General features: G+C 42.4%; 1 protein-coding gene across 2 annotated transcripts; it reads right to left on the bottom strand.

Moving 5' to 3' along the window:
• Window positions 1-4893: 4893 nt before the first annotated feature.
• spp1 (secreted phosphoprotein 1) lies at window positions 4894-10707 on the bottom strand. 2 transcript variants are annotated; one of them, XM_084034606.1, is made up of 8 exons: window positions 10589-10707; window positions 7214-7286; window positions 6992-7033; window positions 6835-6882; window positions 6369-6431; window positions 6151-6237; window positions 5729-6070; window positions 4894-5500 (listed from the first exon to the last, which is right to left on the bottom strand). In XM_084034606.1, the coding sequence occupies exons 2-8, from the start codon at window positions 7265-7267 to the stop codon at window positions 5144-5146; spliced, it is 993 nt and encodes a 330-aa protein (XP_083890732.1). In that variant the 5' UTR covers window positions 7268-7286; window positions 10589-10707; the 3' UTR covers window positions 4894-5143. The 2 variants fall into 2 exon arrangements, with proteins under 2 accessions (XP_083890732.1, XP_083890733.1); XM_084034607.1 differs by having other exon boundaries at window positions 5735-6070.
• Between the last annotated feature and the right edge of the window lie 987 nt (window positions 10708-11694).

Genomic DNA, 11694 nt, shown 5'->3' with positions numbered 1-11694 from the left:
GTGTATGGACTCGGGCAGTCGTCACGCGTCAGTCCTGTTATGCGCTAACTCGTTCAATACAGATGACTATGAGACACAGCCCGACTCCGTGTATTCTTCTATGCACCTTCACTTGCAACATGGTGTCAGAAGTGGTTTTGGAAACCAGAGTGCGTGCTACGTTGCCTGTCAATGGAACAGCGTGCGTTTATTTGTTTTGCTAGACATAGTTAGAAGTTTGGGCTGCACGGTGGTGTAGTGGGTAGCACTCTCGCCTCACAGCAAGAGGGTCCTGGGTTCGATTCCCGGGTCGGCCCGGGTTCCTTCTGTGTGGAGTTTGCATGTTCTCCCCGTGTAAGCGTGGGTTCTCTCCGGGTTCTCCGGCTTCCTCCCACAGTCCAAAGACATGCAAGATGGGGATAGGTTCATTGGTGACTCTAAATTGCCCATAGGTGTGAATGTGAGCGTGAATGGTTGTCTGTCTCTACATGTCGGCCCTGTGATAGACTGGCGTCCTGTCCAGGGTGAACCCTGCCTTCGCCCAATGACAGCTGGGATCGGCTCCAGCCCCCCCGTGACCCTAAATACAGGATAAGCGGTAGAAAATGGATGGATGGATAGTTAGAAGTTTCAGTTAGCCTGTTAGCGTTAGCACCGCGCGGGGAAGATGGCTTCCAACATTCCGCCACCGGAGCCCATGAAGATGACTGGGGATCTTCACTGCCACTGGGCTAGCTTTCGTTCAGAGTTTGAGGATTATCTGCTTGCGACCGGGATCGACAAGGCAGAGAAGCCGGTGCAGGCAGCAACGCTCAGGAGGCTAATGGGGAAGGATTGCCACCATGTTTACAAGCACAACCTGGGACTCACAGAGGAAGAGCAGAAAGACGCGGGTGCGATACTCGACAAACTGGGGCAATACTTCACACCCAGCAAGAATGTGATCTTTGAGAGGTATGTTTTTGGAAACCTTAAACAAGAGGATGGAGAGTCAGTGGATGCTTTTGTCTTGGTATTGTGTTATACTAAAGGAAGGGAGATGTTGTAGGGTAGCCGACAGCTCCCTCTAGTGGGCTTGTGTGTGTATGGACTCGGGCAGTCGTCACGCGTCAGTCCTGTTATGCGCTAACTCGTTCAATACAGATGACTATGAGACACAGCCCGACTCCGTGTATTCTTCTATGCACCTTCACTTGCAACAATAGTGTACATCAGGGGTCTTCAACGTTTTCCAGGCCAAGGACCCCCAAACTGATGGAGAGATGGAGCGGGGACCCCCTACTTATATATATATATTGTATAAAATTGTGTTTTATATTAAACCGGTCCTATAGTGCCTTGTAGAAATGTACCTTGTTGTTGTGCATTCAATACTAAGATATTCAAATAATAAACAGGTTCATATATTCATGTTTTTATTTTGAACATGCAAGGTACAGTGGTATGGGTGGCCGTGCCACTGCCATTTATAAACATACCTCAAACTGATACCTGCCAAGATTATGTCTGTCAATTGCATGTAACCATGCACAAACACTATTGAAATTGACATTTTTAAAACATGTGCATATGCATACAATACTTAACTATTAACCTAACATTGACAGATCCATGTCTTAATTTTAAACATACATGTAGTATGGGCAGTGAATCCTGTGAAAAGTGAATCACTGAATACATACTCCCACATTAGTGAGATGTCTGACCCTGATGAGTAGCACACAACTTGTCTAACCTTGGATGGATGGACCTTAAAAACAGCTGTATAACATTTAAAAAGAACTTCATATAATTTTCTGTGTGTTTAAAAAAAATTGTGGAGGTGAATATAAAAAAATGTCTAATCAACCAGCGGACCCCCTGTTGAAGACCTCTGGTGTACATGACTCACGTTATTTGTTTATGAAGCCCGTTCTTCTTTCGTGGTCATGAAGTTTATCGTCATTACATGATGTTTCGTTTGTTGACAAACTGCTAGCTTTAGCTAACAAGCTAACAGCTAGCTAGCATCATTAGCTACATAGGAAAATTAGCTAACTATTGCTGGCCGTTTCTGAGGATTAAATCTCATTTCTAACTGTCCAGAACAATAATATCTCACTTCAATTCACGTTTTCTCTTGTTAAATGTTACAGTAACTGTGACTTTATCTGACTATTTGTTGTTTTTCATTTTAATGTATGGGTAGACACCTTTTAATAAGCACAATTAACCTTTCACCACAGTGGCTGACTGACATTTACCAGCAATTATACGCAAGGGGGCGCTGTTTTACTAATTTGAAGAAAACTGGGGAATGCCACAAAACAACATAAAAAAGTACATTTTATGTGACAAAGACAGTTATTAAATGTTTCAATGAATTAAATGACACAGATTGTTTTAATATCAGGGAGTCCTGTGATGACACTCTCCCAGAAGAACTTTTGCTAACCATATATTCATGATAATCTGCCTTGCTTTAAGCAGTGTCTCTTTCACACAGAGGGATAATAAAGTAAACATAAATCACTGACATGGGACGTCAGTGTAATCCGACATCAGAATTACAATGATACAATGTCCACGTCAGGGTTCGCTTGATAATCCAGCTTCATTTTATTGTTAAATATATAAATAATACTGAAAGTGAACATTTTCTTATTGTTCCTGCAATAATTCATCATGGTGAAAAATTGTGAAATGCAATCTAAAAATTAAATGACACCCACTCAGACTAATTAACACCTACTGCATGTTGAGCTGAGGCTGAGTCAGAGACTCCCTTATATGATGTAATATGATGGGAGGGGGGTATGTCTTGTGAATGGAATGGCTGGTTAATTGCGTTCTTTGCACAATATCATGTACAACAATTTTTTGCACTGTTGTTCAAATGTTTTTACTTCTCTTTCTTATGTTTTTAATTGTCCTACCCATACGGTTAACTAGCTGTGTGTTGTGTGTTGTATGTCATGTGATATCCTACTGTGATGCAGCAACCAACCCAAAACCGAGACAAATTTCTCCCCTGGGAGACACAATAAAGTGAATCTTGAATCATCTTGAAAATCATGATTAAAATCTCTTAATAATTCTTTATTGAATAATTATTTTCAAGGAAAGCTAAAGTATAAATTTTGTTTAAAATTCAGCCTGCAAGTGGATTAATGTACATAGTTATATGATAAAGAGACACTATTAATTAAATGCAAATTAAAGAGTGTCCTGTTGAATCACAAAACAGGTACTTCTTTACTACAAGTGATGACAGGAAGCATATTTATGAAAAAATCAATAAATGGAAGAAACGTTGCGCTGATCAGTCTCACACGGTCCTGTCCAAAATTATTTTTCAGATGCATGTGAAGCCTCTTCGCCTGCACAAACGTACCCAGCATGTTTATTTCCCTGTAAACTGTGAATAGTTATCTCTGTAATATCACTTTCACTCCATTGACGTATACTGGATGATTAGCAATCACAGTTGTGACAGGAACATCAATCTGAAAACATTTTCTCCCTGCTGTCTCGTCTTCACCCCTGAGGGGCTTCGCTGCTGCAGCTTGGTGTCACAGACGATATGAGGCCTGTAATCAGTCAGAACCCCCTCTGTGTTTATGTTTCTACACTTTTGAGAGAGGTGGGGGGCATTAACGGATGACAATGATGAATATCAGAGAAGATGAAGTCTAGACAAAAAACTAGGCGCTTCAAGAGGTTTATGTAGAAATCACTCTAATATTGCTAGTTGTTCTAAACATAGAGGAGGACGGATTGATTCTGTCCCTGAAAATTGTGGAGTAAAATATGCAAGGAAGAACTTTTCACAGTTGCTTGCTGGTTTATCATTGATTCTTTGACTTCTTTTATCACGATGGATGGGGCTGATTGCAGGAGTGTAGGCCAAGATGGTGAACAACTTATGATATGATATGCGGTCGAGTTTAATTCGACAGCCTATGAATCCTTGACAATTTTTAATGCACGCAATTAATAATGTTTGTCTCCAATGCTGAAAGTGCTTGCTCTGCAGGACTAGATAAAACATTTTGGGAAAGAAGTTTCTTTTGTGTGAGATTAGAGGATCTATTTATCAAAATCATGTCTGTGTGTTCAGTGGGACTTGGGGTCATGAGGCGATTAGCCTAGCTAAGCATAAAGCCCTGGAAGCAGAGGGTACAAAAACGACTTTTCTTATCTTTTCTGATTTTTGTTTTGACATTTGCATTGGCTTATTATCTCTCTTCTCAGCCTGTCATCTCACTACTCTTACACACGTCTTCACCTCTAAAACAAATGTAAACAACCAGCATCTCTTTTTTATGAAAAAGAACTTTATTAATATTTTATAAATGGTACAATATGATACATTACAATAAACAACATGGGACTAACAACATGTAGTGTACGTAGGTAACTGTGCAAATCAACAGGTGTGTGTGCATGTGTGTGTGTACTGCATCTATACCTGACTGAACCCTGTGATAGATGGGGCATCTCTCTCTCTATTTACATCCTTTTATCTCCACCAGCACATTTGATACTAGCCAGCAACAAAGCAAACCCACACAGGCAGCAAACATATGGCCTAATGTCAATTTTAAAGGTTATTATGCTAGAAATTATATTACAAGTAGTTAAATAAATTGTGCTCTTTCCTCTTTTCAAGCAAGAAAAAGATGTAGGTCTGCATTTTGCAGTGAGTAATGGTTAAATGCAGTATTGTGCTGGTGTAGATATCAAGACTCAAATGTTATTTCTTCGTTCCTTTCCAGTTTTGACATTTTACCCAGCTCTAGTGGAGGGGAGAGAGGCGAGGACAAAGGTCATGAGGTTTGTCAACCTCCACGTTGCAGTCGTTAGTTTCAACATCCTACAGTTTTCCCCTGTGGGGTCAAACATGGGATTTACCACGGCAACCAGACCACAGGATGCAGGAGTTATTGGTTTATTTAGATACAATCCAGAAGGAAAAGCATTTCTGCTCCCCAAAAGATGCACAAATAATCACAGAAATATTGTCTGAACACATAGAGATCAATAAAAATGTATGCATGGCTGTCCCTGTTTGGCCCTACAGTGGGAGGTAGGGGGGCGAATTGCACCTGGATGCAACATGTGCTCTTTATGTGACTCTATCTGACACTACCATCCACCCCCATTTCCTAGAATGGGTCGGCACTTATTTGGCAGTGATGACCACTGGCACGTCAGTGGTGGCGTCGGGTGCCGCAGCCTGCTCATCTGAATCACTCCCGGCACTCTCATCTGAATCGCTGTCAGCAGCTCCGGGTGTGGCTGTGGCCTCGCTGCTCTGGCTGTCCTCATCCTCTGACTCCTGGCTGGCGCTGGCGGCGCTGGCGCTCTCCGAATCTTCCTCTGGGGCGCTGGAGCTCTCGCTCTCGCTGGTGGTGGCATCATTGGTGCTCTCCTCTGGGAGAGAGGCCTGGCGGGGGCTGGGGTCCTGGTCAAGGCTCTGGCTCTCCACCTCAGGGGTGCTGGTGTCCTCCTCCAGGAGGTCGGTGTGGACCTGAAGGGCCTGGAGGTGAGGCAGAGGAGGATGAGAGGATTAGTACCTGCAGTGCAGCCGTTTTTACATCTTGGTGTATTCAGGTTTTTTGTAGAATGAAGTGAGAATGGTTTTGTGGAGTTCCAGCTCTGATTCACCATATTGTAAACCCTGACATATGGGTAATAGAAATGTTACAGACAGACAGTTGTAATTAATGTAGGCTCTACGGACAGATGTTAAGAAAATCAAACTAACCTGTACCTTATACACCTTCAGTGACTTGTCCACCTCATTGTCCTCCGTCATGTCGTAGGCCGTCTTCTTTTCCACGCCCATATACTCGTAGGACTTGTAAGGAGCAGGAACCTTGTGGTAAGATTTATCCTCCACGTAAACAATGGACTTATAGTCGCTGGGGTAGCCTCCCATGTTGTCGCCGCGGGTGTCATCCGTGACGATGGTCGGCACAATGGGCTCAGCAGTGGTCTCGAACACCGCCGGTTCTTCTGTGACGATGACAGGGGTGACGGTGGCGGGAGCCGCCGTGGAGGCCTCACCTGACTCGGAGCTGTCGCTAGAATCATCCTCCTCGGTTTCCTGGAGACACAGAGGTGGAAGGTGAGCACAAACCTCCTAGCTCTGTGTGCAACCAGACGTGCGATTGGCATGTTACTCACACTGTCCTCTGCATCGTCATCGTCATCATCGCTGTCCTCGCTGTTGACAGAGTCTGTATTGGGCGATGCAGTTGTGTCTGCCGCTTGCTGCAAGAATCGTTAAAAGAGAGCCATAAACGTCACCAGAACTGTAGTCTGCAGACAAAAAGAACATCTGCAAGATGTGTCTAGGTAAAATATGATTGATCTGATTTAATATATTGATTTGGCATTCTTACCTGGTCTTGATCTGAACTGTCTGCGCTCTCGTCTGAGTCGGCAGCTGCTGTTGCTACAACGTCCTGCAACGTGACAGAAACAATATATCATGTTAGTCCTCCTTTTACGTTTGACTGTTTTTTGAGGCTTTTACATTCTTGTCACCTGTCTCACAAATAAGCTGTTGGACTCCCTTAGCAATAACAGCACAGGACATCAGGATGAGGTGTTGATGCAAGACTGGAAGGGATAGTCCAGTGATTTAGTTCTGCACTTCCATACTTTTCAGGGGCTCACAAAAGACAATTTGAAGGAGGAATGTAAACATTGAAAGAGCAGAGGCTGATTATGATTTGCCCAGATTTGTCCTACATTTCCCATAATGCAACTTAAATGCCCACTTTTTTTGGACTTTTTTTAAACTTAATAAGACCAGAGGGTGTTCTCCAACCAAACACAAAGCAATGAAAAAATGTAATATTTTACCTGCGTCACCTCTGCTCCTTGTCTCGTGAGGAGTGTAGCTGCTCCCCCCTGTGGATGAAACCAACATCAGTCAATGTGGAAGTCTCTCTCTCTCTCTCTCTCTCTCTCTCTCTCTCTCTCTCTCTCTCTCTCTCTCTCTCTCTCTCCAGATACTCACCACTTCTTCAGAGCTCTCTGAACTGCTGGCAGATCTTTTCACCTAATAAGCAAAAAAGGATATATGCACATTTTATCGTATGTCAATAAACCTAAACTGCTGTTGGAATTCATTGAAACTGCCGTCAAAAAATGTTACATGATATTAGGAAAAAGCCGTCATGCAGTCGTAATTCAGCAAAATGTATTGTGAAGTTTTGACGTTAAAGAGAAAAAAACTCACCGGCCGGCAGAGGACGGTGGCGAAGAGCAGAACGAAAACAACGGCCACTTTCATTGTGTCACAGTTTGTTAGTCTATATTGGGAGAAAAGCAGAAATACACAGATTTAAGTCACACAATAAAACATAAGCTTGTACGAGACCAGAATACTCGCCCGGAGGCCATAAACTAACAATAAACCCAATGCCATTTCAAACTCTCTAAAAATGGATGCTGCATGGTCACATGACCAATAACTAGCAGTGGCACTTCCTGGGAAGTTCACAGGATTGTCATTATCCTTAATTACACATCAAAGGGAGTGGTTGTGTTTCGGACAGAGTAAAACCATTTCTCTCATCAGAGAGAGAAAATCCCATCGCTGCGTGGTTTATTCAACTATGAGACGGGAAGTTTGTGGACGATTTTGGTCCAGTAGATGTGAAAAAATAACCGTTATGATCAAGAAAGAGATGAAAGTGGATGTTTGGAAAGTGGATGTTTGGCAGAGTACAACACATTTGGTGCTCTAGTGAGTATTTACAGCACCAGGACTGTGTATATGGGATTGTGTCCAGCAGTGTGGACCCACTAATGTGCTTTTAAAAGGTTGTGGCAACAACAATGGAGCTCTATGGTACATTAGATATATCAGCTTTCAGGTTCAAAAGACAATACTTGTTAGTGGGATCCGTTCATTGTTGGTTTTAGTCTTGGAATTTGCTGACAGTAACTATTTTACCGAAGTGAAATATCAGCTAAATATAATGCATCCTCTTTTGTCACTACAGGTGTTAACAGCAGCTTAAGAAAACCCTTCCATTGTTTCTCTGTTCCCCTCCCTTCCTGGAACGAGCTCTTCTTTTCGTGTATGTCGTGGCAGGAGCAGTCTGCGTCGATCCGTAATGGTGGACTCTGCCTATACTGTGTAATTCCCAGGTTATAACTGGAAAGCCACAGAGCAGCTGAAACACGCCAGACGCCCATACGACTGTATGCGTGCGTATATTTCTGTAAGGCTGTCTTTGGGAGGCCCGATTTAGGATTCAGACCTCGAGAGTAGGCTCTGGATAATTTGTCTGGTTCCCACTTCTTCCAAGTGCTGCTTGAATGTTACATCTTGGTTTCAGAGTTGAGGTTCAGAATTGGGTTTAGATTTAGGGTAAGAGAGCTGTGGTTGTTTTGGGAAAATATGCTTACTTGCATTCTTCCCGAGAGTTATAGGAAAAGATCAATGCCAGTCTCATATCTGTCTGTTAGGTCAATTAACTTAGCTTAGCGTAAAGTCCAAGTTACTAAATCCACCACCCACCACTCCGAAGCTCACTAATTAAAGGGTTGGTCCATCTGCGTTGGTTTGTTTTTCAAATGGAAACTCTCACACACTAATTAGCAAAAAGAAATGCAGGAGTTTTCCAAAGCAATCGATAAGGTTAATAATAAAGTGAATATGAGTCCACATTAGCTGTGCTATGTTTGCAAATGGGTAAAAAGGGTAGTTCAGATTATTTTGAGGTGGGATTGTGTGTATATTCCCGTGTTCTGAGAAATAAAATTACTGTTCTTGTCAATAAAGTATTGTGGCTTTGAAAAGAGTGCACGGCTTCAGTTCCATATCCATAAAAGGGCTGTGATATCCAGGTAAAGCGGCTGTGGACGGGAGCATCAGAAAAACTATTTTGTTTCACCTAAACAGAGGCACACCTAAACAAGAAGCCCTCTCTGGAGGAGAACTGAAGCCATTACATCACTGTCTTTAAAGCCACCAGACTTAATTCACAACAGTAGTATTTTAACCTACTTGCTTGTCTACTGCTGCATGAATCGATTAGCGGTAGATAGCTTGGATCCTGTGACTGTCTGCTTCACCAAACTGGGAGCATGCCTACAGCCATCTAAATGACTGCTGGTAACTGACTGGACAAGGTTATCTGGATGTTTGTTACATCAGGTCACATGAATGCAAAATTGTGATTTATGAGGAGTAATGCATCAGCCTATTTCTTATTAGAGCATTGACTTCCTGGATTCTTGTCTTAGGCGACCAGCGACTTTTAGCCATAACCTCTTATTTTGAAAGTGGACTGAGGCGTTTAACAGGATGAGGCCTCCCACCTTTCTCTGCAGTTTGAAATGCTGCTGACCGAGCTGCTAGTTAATCAGCATGCATGTGTTGTCAGTGTGGTTACTCAGTGTGGTTAGTCGGTGGGTGGACCTGGTTGGTCATGTGACACAAAAACCCACAGAAATTAGTGTCCTGCTGCCCACAGTTTCCCCTTTCCTGCTTTGGTGTCGCTATGCTACTAATCAATCAATCAAACACAGCCTCCCCCGGCTTCACCTCCGGCCAATCACAGGCGGAACCTCCATGGCCCAAAGCTTTAAAAGAGAACTCATAATTAACTACAATTAAGTGCAGCTCTTGTATGGTGGATAACCAAACCCTTTTTGTGGCTCCACAAGTTTAATATTAGTTTGACCCTCACTTTTTGTTTCTACTAATGTTGTGCAAGTGTGTTGGAGAAAAAAGAGATAAATGTAGTGGGTTAATGAAAATGAAGGCCTACAGTTAGACTTTACCAAACTGAAAAACAATCAATATTGCTTTTAACCTGTTTTTAATTGAGATGAGCTTCTTATAAGAGTATCTTGAAACGGCATTGTATTTAAAGGATCAAAACAAATGGATTTTTCTTTTTTAAAAAACATTTAAAACTTTGTTCATATTGAAGCTGAATTGAACTTTTCTTTTGTTGTCTTGAGAAAGTAAGACATTTTGGACATTTCTTTTTGCAAGTTTTTGATTACTTGTATTGACAGTGCTGGGAGAAAAAGAAGAAAGCATATGGACTAAAATATGATAGTTGAACATGTCGTTCCAAAACAGCCTGCTGCTAAATCAGCCTGCCTACTCCCATTTAAGTGCATTAGTGAACTCCAGCACTGAAGTTTGGGTTCCAGTCCATCCCAAAGGTGTTGGACAGTGTTGAGTTCAGGGCTTTGTGCAGGACGGTCAAGATCATCCACACAGAACTGAGAAAACTATTTCTTTACAGAGGTTTGGAGGGCAAGGACCCGTTAGCACAGTTGGAAGCACACTTTTGTCTTAAAGCATTGAGGTCCAGTCCACACCCGGATAACGGCCCCAGGTTGGGACAGGGTTGTCCACATACTTCTGGCCGTGAAGTGTATTTCAAATGCACGGAAGACCTTTTTACACTGCAAGTTTCTTAATGTTGAATTGTATTCTTTAAGCTTAATAAAGGATATTTCCAGCAGCTTATGCAAAAAAAAAAAAAAAAAAAACTGGACCTGCCCTCCCACCTCTCATCACACCAGCAGTGCTGCAGAAAAACTACATCCAACAGTAAATATAATGTCATATCTGTATTCTGACCTTGTATCGGAGTCGTAGGAAGCTTCAAGAGTTCAGCGGCTGCAGAAACAGACAGACGTGGTTTCTCTTTAGTTTATCTCCTGGGTTTCCCTGGATGTTGTTCCCTGCTCAGTGATGCTGCTGCTGAAACCGAAGCTCCTGGTTGGCTTATAAACCCTCCAGTCTCAGGCAGCAGCCAATCAGCTTTGAGATTGTGATGTCATGAGGTTAACCGCCTCTCCTCTCTCTCTCTCTCTGTCTCTTTCTTGCTCTCTCTCTCTCTCCCACTCTTCCTGTGGTCGGTGCTGTGGTGGTGTGGGGGCACACACAGACGCACACACACACACACACACACACACACACACACACACACACACACACACACACACACAATGCAAAGACAAATACATGGATAAAGACATTCAGACATTTACAGCCCAGACAGAAGTATGTGAAATCACTTTTTTGCCTCTTTACTTCCCTCCCCCCCTGTCTCTCTCTCTCTCTCTCTCTGCGTATAAAGTTAATTTAAGGACATGTAGTGACAGGCTCTGGGGGAAAAAAACTCCATATAGCGGCGGTGGTATGACAATGAATCAGCTTCCTCACAGACATAAGAAAAGCATCTGACTGAGGTCTCTGGATAATTGAGAATTTGTCTGCAACACCAGACTGATGGGTGTAACAGTCTATGTAATGTCTCCAAGTATGTCACTTTTTCAAAAATGTATCATAAAAACGACATTCCCATACAACAAAACTGCATTGTTACATTTCAGGGGAATTCATTTCTTTCCCCAGATTACATTTATTTTTGACACAAATATGTTTCATTAAAGTCAGGGGAATCTGTTGACACAGTGCTGCACATTTTGGCCTTGAAAATATTTTCATTTTACATCAACACTCACTTTGATTTGAAAATAAGCCTAAGGGGCATGTTTTCATGAAGGGAAAAAAATGAAAAGGGGGTGAGGTGGGTTTGTATCCAGACAGACATGCATTCTCTGAATTCTCTTATAATTTGGATGTTATGGTTGCAGATTTCCCAATCATTAAAGTGGATTTGGCTCATAAAGTGTCTGAGTCTGTCTGATGATATCCACTGTGAACATACATGAATATGC

The sequence above is a fragment of the Eutrigla gurnardus genome (assembly GCF_963514095.1).
Source record: "Eutrigla gurnardus genome assembly, chromosome: 19".
NCBI classification, from domain to species: Eukaryota; Metazoa; Chordata; class Actinopteri; order Perciformes; family Triglidae; genus Eutrigla; species Eutrigla gurnardus.
The sequence above is the reverse complement of the archived record's forward strand: the minus strand, read 5'-3'. Positions and strand labels throughout refer to the sequence as shown.

What these genes read in the sequence shown, in the direction of transcription:
- spp1 (XM_084034606.1), bottom strand. Translation starts at nt 7,267, where the DNA reads ATGAAAGTGGCCGTTGTTTTCGTTCTGCTCTTCGCCACCGTCCTCTGC. An exon ending in AAGGAGCAGAGGTGACGCAG is followed by an intron (nt 6,432 to 6,834) that starts GTAAAATATTAC and finishes GTCACGTTGCAG; the next exon opens with GACGTTGTAGCAACAGCAGC. An exon ending in TGAAGGTGTATAAGGTACAG is followed by an intron (nt 5,501 to 5,728) that starts GTTAGTTTGATT and finishes CCTCACCTCCAG; the next exon opens with GCCCTTCAGGTCCACACCGA.